General features: G+C 38.8%; 1 protein-coding gene across 5 annotated transcripts in view; it reads right to left on the bottom strand.

Moving 5' to 3' along the window:
- The window catches only part of KCNAB1 (potassium voltage-gated channel subfamily A member regulatory beta subunit 1), a 434,576-nt gene that overhangs the window by 46,492 nt on the left and 370,673 nt on the right, over window positions 1-17,411 (bottom strand). For 3 of the 5 annotated variants that reach the window (XM_032630069.1, XM_032630070.1, XM_032630071.1), the window contains exon 8: window positions 11,015-11,101. The exons of the other annotated variants lie outside the window; for them this stretch is intronic. In XM_032630069.1, coding sequence (XP_032485960.1) covers window positions 11,015-11,101 — 87 coding nt within the window. The remainder of the gene's footprint in view (window positions 1-11,014; window positions 11,102-17,411) is intronic. 5 annotated transcript variants of the gene reach the window in all.

Genomic DNA, 17,411 nt, shown 5'->3' with positions numbered 1-17,411 from the left:
GGCTGGCTTCTCTATTCCTCTACTTTCCGCTTCTCCCCTGAGCCCTCTCCTAGTGGCTCTGGGTGTCCAGCTCCATCCCACACCCTCCAAGGAGGCTGTCCTCCTAGAGAACAGACCCAAGATGACCCCACACGGCAAACATTCACAGTTGCCCTTCCGGTCGCCCCCAGGGAGGCTACACTCTCCTGGCTGCACCGTAGAGATTCAGCCCACTTCTCCAGCTCTAGATGTGCCAGACATGAGTCAGCTCCCAAGCCTATCTACTCCCCAACTATGGGGGTCACAGCATAGTTTTCTCCAGATATGCCCTTCTCACTAGATCCTTTCTCCTTCTCTCTTTCAACTTTTATTTTCTTAAAGCAAGGTGAGGGGACTCCAGAGGCATAGAACTGAGAGTGAGGGAAAGTTCGTCTTTACGGCAGAATGCCCATTCATAAATGGGGGAGGGTAATTGTAATAACTCCCTACTATAATAACTGCTGCAGGCAGGGATCGGCAGTGGATGCCAAATCCGGGTTGTGAGGAACCAGGCTATTCACGTGGTCACAAAGAATCACACCCCAGCATATTTATTCACTATGGTACCAAGTCTTAAAGGTACCGTCACAGTGGAGAAAACTGACAGATATCACCTTAACTGAGTGATCAACTTTAATATGACCAGTAGTAGAGAGTGACCCTCCTGGGACTGCAGAGAGACACACTGAGAAGGACCCAACATCACCTGTGTATCTTCTTGCCAAAGATGCTTGATCTTAATATAATCATGAGAAAACAATCAGACAAATCCAGACTGAGAGACATGCTCCAAAACAACTGGCTTGGATTTTTAAAAAAATGTCATTGTTGTTAAAGAGAAAAAAAGGTGAGGAACGATTTTAGACTATAAGAGATTAAAAAACCATTACTACTAAGTGCAATGTGGGGCTCTTAATTGAATCACAGACTCATCTCCCTCTCAAACAACAACAACGGAATCCTAAAAAGGACATTTTAGGAAATTTAAGTATGGCTTGTGTAGACAACAGTGGTGTATCAACGTTAAAGTTCTTGAGTGTGATGAGTGCATGATGCTTTTGTGGAAGAATGCTGCATCTCAGGAGAGAGAGAAGAAAGTATTTATGGGTGAAAGGTCACAGTGCAAGAGAACAAGAGAGGGCAAAATAGAGGCAAAATATAGCACAATTTGGTAAATCTAGGTAAAGAGCATTGGCTGTTTATTGCTTCAACTTTTCTGTAGGTTTTTAATTTCTCAAAATAAAATGTCAGGGGAAGAAAGAGACACGGAGCCAGCTCTGGCCCTTTTCCTTTGCGAGTACAGTAAGTCCCCTACATATGCACCTGCAAGGTGCAAATTTTCAAAGATGGGAACGTGCGTTCGCATGTCCAATCACCTAAGTTAGTTCATGTGTCTGGTGTACACTGTCACGTGTGTGCATACTCTACAAGTGGTTGTGCTTTTGTGTACTTTACTGTACAGTACTCTATAGAGTACAGTATCTTTATTTCAAGCCCAGGATGTCCGGAAGCAAGCGTAAAAGCAGCGGTGATGTAGCTGGTACTACTGTACTTTTCAAGGTACTGTACTGTAAGATTAAAACTGTTTTATTTATTTTTTGTGTTTGTTTTCTATGTATTATTTGTGTGAAAAGTATTATAAACCTATTACAGTACAGTACTATACAGGTGATTGCGTTAGTTGGGTACCTAGGCTAACTTTGTTAGACTTATGAACAAATTGGACATAAAACGCGCTCTTGGAACAGAATTCGTTCATATGTTGGATACTTACTATATACAAATGAAGATTTGACATCTCTCTTTGAAATTCACCAATTTTCAGCTGTGTCTCCATGCCTGGTTGAAACTTCAGTTACGACACCTTAATATATGTATTATACACACACACACACACACACACACACACACACACACACGTAACTAACAATCTCAAAATATTTGTGCAGGGCATTACGAATCAAACGTTCCCATTTATCTCACGTTATTGTCACAACAATCTTGGAAATAGCTAGACCAGGTACTGTTTCTATTCTTCCCATTTTCCAAATGAAAAACGGAGCAGCAGTAACTGAGCAACTCAAGCAAGTTCACACACCTAAGACTATCACCCTCGTCCTCTGATTGCAGATCCTGTATTTTTTCATTACACATATTCAACATCCAGGAGGGCTTTAAAAAGCCATTGAGCCTTTCATTACTTCATTTTTTACAGAAAGTGAGAGAGAGTCTTAAGGGTATTTGTTTATCCCCACTGTCTGAGAATTCCAGATTAGCCATGCCACAGGTGGCTCTGCTCAGCCCACTGAATTCACATACTAGTAAACCCTGAGCGAGATGCTGCTCTGACAGACAGGTAAAACCCACAGCCCCACCTGCCCGGGCTGGAGAGCTGGATAATGTTAGTCTCCCCATGTCACCGCAGATCAGCTACAGCACAATGAGGAACTTAAAAAGATGAATTCCCCTGAGATTGAGTTGACATCCCCTCAGTATATGGAGGTGAATATTGTCACAACTCCAGCTACTTTCAGAGAGATAACTCACACAGAAGGAAGCTCCCATGAGTCACAAACCCACAGCCCCAGAATACTAAGCAATTCTGTTTCCACGTGACAGCTGGGGTGAGCAGAAGCCGTCTCCGTTCTCTCTCTTTTTTTTCTTGATTAAAAACAACTTAAGGAAAAAAAAAAAAACACCCTTTCTGAGCTTGGTGAAGACCACAGATTTGTGGTGAGGAGGTACAACGGGCCTCCAGACACATGGCCCACATTGTTTCTCCTTTTGTGTGTTACTAGTGATAGCAGTTGTATCCCTTCTGCCTTCACTGTTGACTGAAGATGTGAAGAAAGGGAAAAAAGGGAGAGAGAGTAGAGGAAGTAGGTAAATTGCATAGAATATTACCAGGATACTCCCTTCCAAAAGGATTTTATGAAATGAGGTTAGGAATCTTTGGCTTCCATAGAAAGCACAAAATACACCCATAAATGTTTACAAATTATTATCGGGAATATTGTTTCCTTTAAAGCCAGCTTATCACATATTTTCTTTAGCCTTGGCAAACTTAACTTCTCAGTATGTTCTAAAACTCCTATTCTCTCTATGGAATCTAGTTGGAAAATGAAAATTGTTAACCAGGGCTCTGTTCCTGTTAGATACATATCAGAGTGATCCATGGTCCAAACTCTGGAAATTTTTCCAATGGCCCTAGAAGTTGACTCTGCAAATCTGAGGCAGCATGCCAACAAGTAAGGGTGGTGAACTCCGTAATGTGCCTTTGCTGTGTTACTTAAGATTATTCAGTTCTGCTCAAGAAAGTGAGAGAAGTGAATAAGGAGGATAAATGAAACTGGCTAGAGAAACAAGAAGCTTGTGAGATAGGCAGAGTTCACATAACAGTAAGACTAAGTGGATTAGTAAGCTCTGAGTCATGGTAGCCATAGACAAAGTAGAAAATGTGTGTACTGAGCATTGAGGGAAGGGTGATGATATTCACAATGATATTCACAATGCATCCTTATGCCTATGACATGAAACACAAAACATTCAAGATACACTAAATAGGGCTTCCCTGGTGGCGCAGTGGTTAAGAATCTGCCTGCCAATGCAGCGGGCACGGGTTTGAGCCCTGGTCCAGGAAGATCCCACATGCCACGGAGCAACTAAGCCCATGCTGTACAACTACTGAGCCTGTGCTCTAGAGCCCGTGAGCCACAACTACTGAGCCCCCGTGCCACAACTACTGAAGCCTGTGCGCCTAGAGCCCGTACTCTGCAACAAGAAAAGCCACCGTGGTGAGATGCCTGCTCACTGCAATGAAGAGTAGCCCCTGCTCGCCGCAACTAGAGAAAGCCTGCACGCAGCAACGAAGACCCAATGCAGCCAAAAGTAAAATAAATAAATTTAAAGAAAAAAGATACACTAAATATACATGAACTATATGAGGACTCAAAGTCTTTTTTTTTGTATACTTTTCATTGTCAAGTGTGGTCTTAAATTAGTCACCCACTGGTGACCCCATTCTGGCTTCAAAAATCCTCTGTGCAAGAAATGCAAAGAGTCCATATCTGCACATCAGACTAACTGGTGAACTACAGTTAATGGCTAGGTGGATTTGTCCCTGAGTCTTTCCAATAGAGCAAGTGTGCTATTGACCCAGGCACCTTCTGTCTGCTGGTACAGATATTCAAAAAATATCAATTGAATGAATGAGTGAATCTTATTATTGAGTTTTTTTCTAGATACACTTTTGAAAATAAAATCACAGGCTTAAGATCACCTTTTGACTGAATAGATTAACCCTGGAAAATCTATAATTACATAATTTTAAAGGGCATGGAGAATTTCAGAGCAAAAATTTCAAGGAGAAAAATGTGAGCTAGAAAATAATTCTATTATCAACTGTGTACCTTGATTCTACATGGCCTCACCGCAGACCCTGGCTAACCCTGCAGCTTGGCTACCTTCATTTGATTTTCATCACCTAATTTTAGGGTCTTAGTCGTCTCCTATGCTTACCTTTGAGAGAGACCCAGAGAGAAGGGAGTTTTATGTGTATGTGTGTTGTGCGGGGCGTTCTAGAAATGAGGCTTCTGTTTCTTCCCCTGCTGTGAGTGAGGTGCTGTACCCACAATGCTAACTCCTTCAGAAGCCACTTTATATGTTACCTCCATTTTCAGGGGAGGAGACTGAGCCTCAGTGAGGATAGAAACTTGCCCTAGGCATACAGTCTAACAGGTAGCAAAGCCAGGATTTAAAGCTGTGTCTATCTGATGCCTTCCCAGTCCATTTTATAGAAATATTGTCCTAATGAGAAGGAGGCCCACGATGACAGAAACATGAGATTTTTCTAAAAAACCACACCAGAGACTGAAAGAACACAAAATGAACTCAACCATCCCCCCATGTTATTTCTTAGAATGAATGAAATTAATTTCTTTTTTAACAGCATGACTTGGTGTTCTGTAAAGGATAAAATATCAGCTGAATACGTCTAAAGCAGCAGTAAACTGTTTGGTGAATTCACAGTTAAAATGGAAATAAAACTGATTTAGTAAAATTGGAACACAATTTTTTTTTTTGCCATGGGCTTGGTAGGGTTTGGCTCATCCTCTTAGATATGAAAATCACTTTCTCCAAATTAATTTCTTGAAAACTAGCTGTCCTAGCCTTTCAAGCCAGGAGGTTAGATTGATCTGACGAACACCAGAGGCCCTCAGAGCATCCTGGCCAGGGTCATAAATGAAATGGGTTAGATAATTTTAATATTTGATATAGTAATCCTCAGGGGCAACTGAACTGCAAAAGAATCATGCCTCCATTCGTTTCTGCTCATTTAGGTATCAGCTAGATTTCTGGAGAGAGATCTGGCATCTGGATGCTGCTGTTAAGAGAGATGAGGAGAAATGGGATGTAAAGAGTGTCCTGGCGCCCTTTGCCAGCAACCTATCCTTCTTAATATCACCCTAAAATATGCTGAACCAGATCAGGTACCAGAATGTTCATAGATGTTAGGAAACCAAAATAGGTTTTCAAGTAGAGAAAGGTGATGGTGGATCTATTTAACGTTAGAGCTTCATTCATTCAATCAAACAACTTGTTCACTCATCCATCTAATCATCCATCTATCTATCCATCCATCCACACAATAAATACTTATTGAGCCCCCAGTATGTGTCTGGTGCTCTGCTAGACTTGAACTAGAGTTTATAGACCTGTGTGGCCAAATAGTAGCCACTAGCCACATGTGGTTATTGAGCACTTGAAATGTGGCTGGTCCAAATTAAGATGTGCTATAAGTGTGAAATACATAACAGATTTCAAAGACTTAGTATGAAAAAAAGTAATGTAAAATATCTCCTCAGTAATTTTTATATTGATTGCATGTTGAAATGATAATTTTTTATATATTGGCTTAAATTAAAATATATTTTTACAATTAATCTCACCTGTTTCTTTTTACTTTTTAAATGTAAGTAATAGAAAATTGAAAATACGTATGTGGCTTTCAAAATATTTCTATGGAACAACACTGTTATAGCCTATTGGCAGAAGATTTCTTCCTATTATGTTCTTTTGCGGGGGACAGATTGAGGGTGTTTTTCAGGGAAGACAATAAAATACAAAGGCAGAAGGGATGATCCATGGTGGTTAGACAATATTTCTAGGTTTGGGGATCATTACATTTTTGTTCTGAAAACTTTACTTTGGATGCTAAATATCCAGGTCCAGTGTTCCGGAATTGAGAAAGTGTAGAAAATTTGGGATCCTGCAATGTTTGCCACTCTCTGGTATTTCCTGAGCTGTCATTGGATGTCCTAGATTCCTGAATATCTGTAGATTCCTGCTGGCATATGTGGACAGTAAAAAGATGGCTTAGAAAGAAGGAAATTCTTTTGGAATAGGTTGTTTGACATGATGATGTTATGGGAATTAAGTGAAGCTAACTTTGATCTTGTCTCTCTTATTTGAAATAAGACATCTGGGTTGTTTTATGTCTGCATTGACCTAATAGCAGGAAAAAAATAAATAATTTGAACTGTAATTAGATTGAGAATAACATCTAATGACTCTGGGAGTTTGCGAGATTAACTAGTTTTGGCAAAAAATTCTAAATAAATAAAAGAGGACTCAATTCCAAATTTTTTTAAATTAAAATTTAATTAAAATATAATTTAATTTTAAAATCATCATATTCTCAGATCAATGAATTTAGTGGCCTTTCTTCTTTCCTTTTTTAAAAAGCTACATAAACTAAAATGGGTCCCCTCTTTTTTCTACTATTCACAAGTGGTACATGGTTTATAGCCTCCTTTCATGCCTGCAGTCATGCTCAGTTATTTCCTCTCTGGATCAATGAGAAGAGTATGGATGGAGAAGTTAGCCCAGCACTTGTGAATGACAGAAAACCACACCAAAAACTCCTAGTGCAGGTCCTCAGACACACAAATGCTCTGTGTCTATCCATGTCCAACATGATTCATGTTGGAATGAACTTTCTCTTGACTAATGAGCTTAAGAGAAGATTTTGAAATATACTTTGGGGATTTATGGAAGTGAGAGACTTAAGAATGTGAGTATCATGGAGCTCAAGGAACTGTCAGTGACTCTACTGGGAAGAACACAGAAGTATAAGAAAGAAGAAATAGGACATGGGACTGATCTTTTCTGGAATTGGAAAACGTGCCATCAACGCCAGATATTATAGCAGAGACAGATGGCATGGCAGGTGCTGTGAAAGAAAAATGAATTACTACTAGGTGAACCAGAAAAAATAAACAAGAAGGACAGAGGAAAAAGTATACAAGTTCCCCTCTGTTGTCAGGAACATCTTCCCATAGCTGTAAAATGTCTAATCACATTCCACAGGGTTGTAGATTACAAAGGCAGTCTCACCTCCTTCTCCATTGGTTGCACTTCGGGAATTTATGGCCATTCTTTTGAAAGGACTCACTTTTTGTCTAGTGGCTTTCTAAGGAAGGAGGGAAGGCAACAACGAATTTGATACATGATGCCAATATTATGAAGATGCTACTGCTAATCTTTTTCTGGCTCAATTTGTTGTCATCTGATATGTAGAAACTGGATGAAACTCGCGTTGGTTTATTCCCAATTAACATCCTTTCATGGTGCGAATCAAGAGGATGGGGTTGGCATTTTAATAAATTTAAATCAAAGTTGTTTAAAATGAGTCTTAGAAAGCTGGGCTAAGTTCTCTCATTAGTTCCCCAGGGTTTAATATAGGTGCCTTGGCAAAATCATAAGTTAGGGTGTGTTATGGGTCCATGGAATTGATGGGAATGGTTGAAACCAATAAAGGTGATCTACAAATGTTAAGGGTTTACTGTGAGGCACACATACAAAGAACAGTGCCAACATATGTAGATTTAATATAGGAAAATTCAGCAATATGCACTTGGCAACCACTGTTCCATCTCTTATATTAGACAGAAATGGATGCAGTTGAGCCTAAAATTGCCAATGTGAGTTGCTAAAGTAAGAAAAGTATGTGAATGATATTAAGGCCGTTACCAAAAAAAAAAAAGGTGTCTGGGAAAGTATCTAGTGATGGTTTTGTCACTATATATGGAGAAGAAATTGAGTAATTAAAGGCTATAGAGTAACACTGACAACAAGTCATTACTATAGGGTTTTCAAGGGTAATTTTGACTATACGTAACATTTAGTTTTCCATTGTTTTTAGAAACCCTAATAGCCTTCCTAAGGTAGAACTTTCACTCACATACACACATATATGATTCACAAAATCATTGCAAAAATGAAACTTAATAACAACATGGAATCCAGACATAGCTTACACACACCCCTTTTTTTTTTTTTTTTTTCATTTTTAGAAGAGAAAATGCACCCAAGGCTACCTGGAAATCCCTATTTCTTATTTTTTTCTTATTTCCTATTTCTTCTTCTCTCTGTTGCCCAGATCAGTCCTTTCCTCTGTTACAGTAAAGAAGGAAAGACTAAATATAGAGAATGAGTTTCTAGAGACTAATACCAAACTGGCCCTTCCATCTGGCTCACCTTGGAACAAATGAGTATATTGTTTGAGGATACACATTTTCTGCAAAGCTAGGGAGACATCACAGGGAAGCTATTTCAATCTGGAATAAGTCCTACATGGGGACTTGCCTGTAGTGTGAACCTGCTAAGTCATCCCAGAGGAATAATAAGCCTCGGAGTCTTATGTGCCAGCCAGGAGTGGATCTCCCTTTGCTGGGGGTGGGAGAGAGAAGGCTACATTCCAGCATAAGGAGGTTGGTTGCTGCAGAGCTTTGAAATGCCATGTTTCTTGACCTTATCAACAAGTACAAATCTCTACTTGACACCCTTCATTAGACTTCTGAACTTGGACAATGACTCATGATAAAACAGCTTCCAGGGCTTCCCTGGTGGCGCAGTGGTTGAGAGTCTGCCTGACGATGCAGGAGACATGGGTTCATGCCCCGAACCCTGGTCTGGGAAGATCCCACATGCCACAGAGCAGCTAGGCCCGTGAGCCATGGCCCCTGGGCCTGCACGTCCGGAGCCTGTGCTCCACAGTGGGAGAGGCCACAACAGTGAGAGGCCTGCATACTACAAAAAAAAAACAACCAAAAAACAGCTTCTTATTCTACTTTGTGGTATTTTTTGTAAGAAACTCAGAGAAAATGTAAATATTCTCTGATTCCAGCGGAGACTGGTTAATGCTGCAGTTATACATTCTATCAGGTAGCAATCTGGTTTGTTTTTGTTTTCTATGTTCTGAAGCTCCCTTCTGATAAATGTCAACACATATTAGTCTTTATATAAGAGATACCATTATCTTATCAGTATCACATAGTTTGGCTCCTAATTGAGAATTTTCTCCTTCTGTAGGTATATAATGCAAATTATAATGTTTTCTGTTTCAGAGACTTCTATATTATATCCCTCAGATTAAAGATAGTGGTAGAATGGGGAAAATGAGCCAAAAAAAAACAAAAAGATGCTGAAAAATCCCAGATGTTCTTCTTTCCTGTACATAGCATAATTGCAAAGGACATTTTTCCAAAGAGGAAAATAGTCACTAGGCACTTAAAATGGGAAGCAATTTCAGTCTTTCACAGCTGCCACTGAATGGCATTTTACTTGACGATTGTGCTCACGCCATAGCTTCAGTGCTGTGTTTTAATGTGGCATTGAGAATAGTGTGACATCATATTATCCTTGCAATAAGCACTTCTTACACTAATAAAATGTTTATGATTTGCTTTATCAAACACCTATTCTTTGCTTTGATAAAAATATGCATTTTATGTCATTTCCATGGATAATTTCTTATTATGAAGTTCCAACACTGATATTGCTTTATAATAAACTCCTAATTTACTCAAATCAAAAAAGCAGAAAACTCTAAGAGAAAATTAGATATATAAATATATATTTTAACCATTTCTCTGTGGTTGTAAAAGACATAAATAGCAAGGAAAATAGTTTCCACAACTTTTATTTTCAGAAATGCAGCCTACAGAAATATTTATATACACTGCAATCATTTATAACTTCCATAACTTCTATAACCCTCTAGCAAGAACAAATCTTTACAGAACCTGATTTATTACAGGATCCTGAACTACCTTCTGAATCATCAAAACTAAATTTACCTTAGTGTAATTTTATGTCAAGTATTCTAATTCTTTAAAAATTTGTAAAATCCATGTCATATAGTAAATCTCAAATAACCAAAACATTATTTTTTTCCTTCTTTTTCCCAAATATCTTCATTCTCATTCACCTCAGGTATATGATAATCCATATGACTATAAATCTCAATTAACTAGAACCTTCTTTTAAATTTTTCCTCCCAAACTATCTTCAATCATCCTAGGTAGTTTCCATAAATAAATGCAGATTGAAGAAGATCTGGTTTTAGGAACATTCTGAAAGCTTCCACAGGGAGATACTTAAATTGTCTTTAAACAGTTGTTAACACAATGGAGATAAAATATTGCAGCTCCTTGAGAATCAAAAACCAGATTGCAACGAAGAGTCACATTTTCAAGTAGTCGCTCCTGTAAAGCCTCTGCTCATGGTAGCACTTAGCACTTATCACCACAGATTGGAGACTAATCTGACCTAGAGTCATTATAAAGTAAGAATACCCTCAGAGAACTCACTCCAAAATAATGATGGCTGGGTTATAAACTCCCCTTCCAATTACGTTTATTGTTTTAGTTGATAAAATCACAGAAGTGAAAGGAACCTGGAGAAAGTGAGCACTGTAATGGTAGGAGCCACACTCCCGGCGCCTGCAACTGCTCAAAAATTAATGAAGATGCAAGATGCGGAGCACTGACTTTGTGGGTAAATATTGAGGCTGAAAGACATCGACTGGAAAGGTTTTTATCTTTCATGTTCAGTCAAATCAGTCTGAATATATTTCCTTTCCTACTGTGAGTGGAATAAGTCGTCAAGCTAGAATCAGTAACTCTAGAGTCTTTTATTACATTTCTTCACTCACCTTCCATGGGGGTGTTACTGTCTGGTCGATTTGCGAAGACTACATCCACATACTCGAGCTGCAGCCTCTGGAGGGAGCCCTTCAGTCCTGGGAACAGAAGCAGGAAAACCTCAAAAAATCTAAATATGAGCACTATTAGAAATAGTTGAAGCTTGGTTTCCTTCAAGAATTTACTTTAAAAAAGAAAAAGCATTGGATTAGTTTCAAAAAAGACATCGAATACTGTGATGTGTTTATTGGCCCCTAGAACCTTTTAAAAATATATCAAGGGCTGACGTTGTCCCCAACAAAGAAAAGCCTTAGAACTTTCTCAATGGTATTAGTGCTCCACTGGAAATCCACAGTTGGTAATGACTTTTCACGGTGGCTCCTGTGTGGCTGTGTCTAGAAGCAAAGTAATAAAAAGCAGCCTGAGTTTAACTTCTTTCTTCTTGAAAAATGCAAATTAATGTCATGTTTTGAATTACTTAATGGGCTTATAATGGGATGGAGCTATATTTATTGCATATCAAAAACAATAAAATGGTGTAAGTCATAAATAAGTGACTGATAACCCCATCATAATGTACACATGGGTTTTAATAGGAATAAAAGGGTTGGCAAATGAAGGCTTCGCTCAGCATTTTACTAATGAAAACAAAAGTTCGAAGAACCTTAAATATAGCTGAGCCCTACCGTTTCTATTATTCCCCATTCTTTTGAGAAGAAACAAAAACACTAGAAGCCCTAAAGATTTAAGGGGTAATATAAAGGAGAGAGTGAGAGCTTAAAAAAAAAAAATCTGGAGCCAATAATCTACGTCTCAACCCTAAACACTGAGTCACATTCCTATGATTATGCAGAAAAAATATTTAATTTCAGTAAAATTAATACTTCCCTGAGACAGAACATATTGTATATAGTATTATGCAACCAAAAAGATGACAGTGTTCAAGAATTATTTTCTCATTTCTATGAGGCACAGCATTTCCTTATCAGCCTATTTAATTCCACAGGAAGACCGGGGGTTTTTCTCTTTTTATTATAGGCGTAAAATTAATTGCATGTTAAATGAGGCGCTTATAAATTTAAATTTGGCTCATTTAAATTTGATTTTTCAAACTGGCTTATCAGCCAGCCACAATTACTTTTCTGACAGGAAGATGGAGTGCTTGAATACAGTTCTGGAAATATTTTTTCATTAATTGAGAAAGGATTGTCTGTGATGGTAGCTTGTTAAAAGAAGCACTGATGAAGAGATTAGGGCAGACAGGTGTTGTAAAGTCTAATGCCTGTTCTTAAAAAACCACTGGCTTTCAGGCTCAGGGTATTACCAGCTATCTCAATGGGCATCTTGAAATTAAATTCGGCTTAAAAAGCACTATGATATGAGCCACCTTTGGAAGCAGCTGTGTGTATGGAGGAGGTAAGGAGAGGAAAAGGTAATTAAGCAAACAATAATAGGGTATCCCAAGGTCTGAAGGGTTGGAAATCTGTACTCTAGCGTGTGATCCCACTTGGGTTATTTGACCTTTTTGTGTGTGACTCAGTTCTCTAACCTGTAGTGGAGATAACAATACTTACAACCTTCAGGATCGCTGCTCCAGAGAGCAGATAAAATCAGTTGGCAAGCACTTGGTAAGTGCAACAGTCTATAGAAGTGCGGTAGTTATAACAGTGGTGCTCACATCTGGAAAGACTCAAGATGAATGGTGCCAAAGACTAGATGCCAAAGATTTTCACTGGACCTCCTGGTTTTAAAGGGAGACATTTAGTGACAGTTCTGGCCCATGCCTGGCACTGGAAACGAAGTGTCCTCCTTTCTGATGATGGCACTCTCCCTCTGTGCTCTTCTGAACAGCTCAGTGTGGGCTGAGAGAAACCAGAAGGAGCTATGACTAACTCTGACCTGTTGGAATGCAGTGTGATCAGTCACAACGTAAGTCCTTTCCTCTTCCATGCCATAAGCAAGTACTGAGTTCCAATTTGATCTGAAACTGTGCTGGGCTCTGGGGGGTTAAAGATGCATGGACATGGTATTTGTATTTATCTCCAGGGACCAAACAGTACATACTGAGAGCATCTGTTGGCAAAGGTTCATAGTTCAAGGTAATAGTATGCACCCATAAATAATGACATGGACTTGATAGAATGACAGTCCCATTGTATTCAGTCATTCCTCATCTCTCAGTTCTTTCTCCGGAAAGTCTTTTTTCTTGATATTTAGGCCAAGATTCAAGAGTATTCACGTGAGAATATAAGAAATGATGTGTTGTATCCTGTCAATGATCCACCAGGTCTCTACTCTGACTCTGAAGCGGAGTAAAAGGAGGTTGTGCACCTAAGAGACACTGTCTGCTCACTTTGAAAATCTCAATCACATAAAGTCTTGTAATCCATGGCATGAATTTTGGATTTTACTCTTTGTGAGATGGAAAGACGTTGGTGAGGGGCTGGGAGGTAAAGAAATGGAGTTAAGTTGGGGAAATGATGATATAAGATTTGTGTTCTGAACTGATCTCTTGGCCTGCTGAGAGTGACCTTCAGGGGCGAGAGTGACAGCAGGGAGGGGAGACCAGTGAGGAGGTCACTGTAGTAGACAACACTTGGACCAAGTTGATGAGAAGTGTTCAAATTCGGGACAAGTTGTATAGGTAGAAATAAGAGGACTCTTGGTGTACTGAATATAAAGTGTGGAGGTAGAGGTATCAAGGAGGACTCTTAGATGTTTGGCCTGAGAAGTTAAGTGACTGTTAGTAAATGAGAAAGTCACGGGAGAAGCAGATTGATGGTGGTGTTGGGAGCCATGATGGGTCTGAGCAGCACATCAGTCAACCCCACGGAGCTCTTGGCTGCAGGATGGACCAGTCTGGCATTCAGAGGAGAGGTCTTCATGCAGGTGCGGCACAGGCCTTGGGATCCAGGGTACTAAATCGCGCCGGCTTCAATGACTTTGCCAGTCTCTTAGCCTCTTTGGACCTTAGTAGCCTCATCTGTCCACAGACAAAATGGAGCTAGATGGTCTTTCTGTTTTGATCTTTCATGTGACTACAAAACAAACCAGGTAGTCCTGGTTTTTTCTATTTGGATGCTTTAATCTTGTAGCAACATAAAGACATGCTAACAAGTGTCTCCTTGAGAGCCATTTAGGGTTTATCTCCAATAAACAAATCGTCATATTCTACCTCTACTTAGCAAATGTTTGTTGAGCATTGGCTTGGGGCCAAGTATTGTTTTAAGTTTAAGTAGATGTGCAAAAATGCATTAACCTTGGCTCCAGAGAGGCATCCGAATGGCTAATCATGACCTAAGGAGGTAAGTGATCCCGTGCAGCGAATGCACTTGCTGAAGGCACTTTTGACATTAGCCTGTCCCTTGGCGCTAACCCAGTGTCTGTGGGAGTGAAGACAAGAGAAGCAGGAGAAACGTTCCCTCCTCCTGAGGAGATGTCTAGATGTTAACTGGCAAGTCCTCAAAAGTCCACAGGAGAATAAATTATGTAAAGAAAATAGCTTTCAAGTGACTATAGTAAAAAGAAATCTAAGTTAATCTCTCTTTTAGGTTCTGAAGTGTAACAGGAACTGTATTGTTCATAAGGTGAAAATTGATTCAATTTAAGCCTCTTTCATAGGCGTCTAAAGGAATATGTTCATTCCAGATGTTAAGCAGTTTTGGCAGGGTTAGAGGTGGAACATGTGTTCATCATTGCAGATTTAACTCTGTAGAAACAAGGCCACGAGTAGTTTGGAAATTCTGCAATGTTCTCTTCAAATAGGCTGTGTCATCATCTTCTACTCCTATGGCATATTTGTTTTCCGATCAGGCTTGAAAAAAAATGTTGCCTTAAATAATGTACACTGCTTCCCAATATAATTTTCCAGCTTCTTCTCGGCAGACCTCTCTGTCATGATTTGAGACATGCTTATTTTTATAAAGACTGCCCTGCATTAGAATAATGTAACTGGCTACACCTCCCATTATGAAACATGATTGTTTTGGGTGGGTGATTTCAGTTTACCATGAACATGGTGCACTGGGAAGGAATCCTGTGGTGAATCCATTTGTTAAGAAATTCATTCTTTAATTGAAAAATCATCAATTGTCTCTTTTTTAAAAAGTTCAGATAGTAGGGTTTAATATTTGCCATTCATTAAAAAGTTTCAAGCGGAGCTTTCTCAGATTATTTTCCTCTCCTCCTCCTAAAACAAGGACAGTGGGTTTGTGTATTGAATCACATAACAAAACTGTTGTTTACCTGAAAGGCAAATACAGACTTAAACACAGCTTTTGCCTATAAAATCACAGAAACAATTTACTTATGCTTACAATTTGACTTACCAAACTATTTCCATTCTTTCATGTTAGATACTAAAGAGCTTTGATCTGCTAAATTTTAACACTGGCACAAATTTGGGTTTAATGAATGTTTGTGGAATGGCTGAATGGATAAATAGACTTTCAGAGCCTGGGAGGATCCTATGATTCCAAATGAATATAATAAAACTATTAGTGAAATTTCTACTCCCTCCTTATTAATCTAAGGAGAATGTTGTTTCTAGCTGGATCTAAGTCAAGGACTTTGGGCTCACTGAAAAGGTCTTTCATATGACTTTTTTCAAAATTGCATTATGCCCAAATCAAGCTAATTTTACACTCTAAAAACTAACTCAGGTGGCCAAGGTCACCCAGCCCACAAGTGGCCTGAACTCTACATGAATTGGACTTCTGTCTCATTCTTTAACAGTGCTTCTCAAATTTAATGTGCATATGAAACCCCAATGTTGAATAGAGTCATCCTCATCACAGGCCAAGTACCAATGAAACCTGAGGATAATGATTTGTAAACTTTTTCAAAATTTATTCTGGGTCTAGAAATCTCACGTCCCTTCTTTTTTTCTGTAAAATTCACTCAATTCCCTAATTTCAGCCTGCCTAGAAATACCCTTTGAGCTGAATCTTGCAGTCATGAGTATTTTTGTCTTTGGCTGAAACTATAAACTGCAAAATACCACCAACAGTAACAACATAATAATTGATCCCAATTCTTCTTCAACCTCAAAAGTTTGAAATTTTGTATTAGCTTGAATCTGGGTCAATTTGAATTTCAGCTGAACTGGTTTATCCATCCTGAGAGATTAGTTCCCAAGAGGATTTCTGACTTATTTAAAAGGAGAGAGAATTTTATTTCTATTGAGTTGTATGTGGCTTGAAGAAAACTGACTTAAAAAGGAGAGTTCTGAAATTATACATACACACTGGTAAATATTAAAGCAATAGAGATTCAGTGAAAAGCACAGTAGCACAACTTCTCCATTCTTTTTCTCATCAATTTTTCTATTTCTTTGTTGATAGTTAGTGTAAATCACTTTCTGAATCTCTTTTTGAATCAATTAGATCAAAAAGAAAAGAAAAGAAAAACAAGAACTTTCTAGGCAGCACACTGCCACCATGTTTGTTCAGCTTGGTACACAAGCCAAAGACTTGGATTTTTTCTGTTTGACAAACTTTGTGGTAGATGACAAAAGTCATGGGGCAAATGCCAGAGCAGGAATGGTAACAGTTTGGGGAGGCAGGCTGGGTTTGACTGTACAATGTCAAACTGGATACTATGAACTGAGGAGGGATTTTGTTTGGGTAAGGAATTTGCAAGCTTTCTCAAGAGCTAGAATGTGGTCATTCATTGTGGCAGCCTCAGAATATTACTTACTTAGTGTCCTTATCCATAGGAAGAAGACTGGTAGTTACACTATTAAGAACGATGATGATGGTGATGATGACAAAAATGACATGTATTAAGTGCTTATTATATGACAGACACTGTGCTCAATGTAAACAATCTAAGTTCAATCCCTGAATAGTAACCTTGTGAGGTAGGATATTGATAGCCCATCTCAGAGTCCAGGAGATGAGGATGAGTGAGGTTAAGTAACTTGCACAAAGTCCCCCAGCTCATAAATGACAGGAGTTGGAACTTGAAGCAATGTTTTTCTGATTTCAAAGCCCAGAAGCCTACAAATATACTAAAAAACAGTTAGTGATTAATACATACATTTTTGTATTTGTAAGTAAGTGTGTATAGGTAGATAGACAAGTCAGTGACACTACAGGGAAAAGCAGGGAAGGCTATGCACTGTATTGTCAAACTGGAATGAGATGAGGTGACCCGAGGGGGGAATTTACTTCTTTCACTGTATTTATTTTGAAAGTAGTGGGATTAGAGTACATCTTATGTTTTGGGTGACTCTGGTATTTCATAAATGAAATTAGTTTTAAAATGGAGAAGAATCATTTGTCTCAATGATTAATTATGAATCTAAAGTTATAAAAATCTTGAATTTTTATGGAATTGTTCATGAACTAGTGTAAAGATGTTAGAAACACATGGCGGCCCCTTTTAACATTTTTCCTTTATTGCAAA

The sequence above is a fragment of the Phocoena sinus genome, chromosome 4, assembly GCF_008692025.1.
Source record: "Phocoena sinus isolate mPhoSin1 chromosome 4, mPhoSin1.pri, whole genome shotgun sequence".
In the NCBI taxonomy this organism is placed as follows: Eukaryota; Metazoa; Chordata; class Mammalia; order Artiodactyla; family Phocoenidae; genus Phocoena; species Phocoena sinus.
Note: the sequence above shows the minus strand (reverse complement) of the source record. Positions and strands in the feature narration are given on the sequence as shown.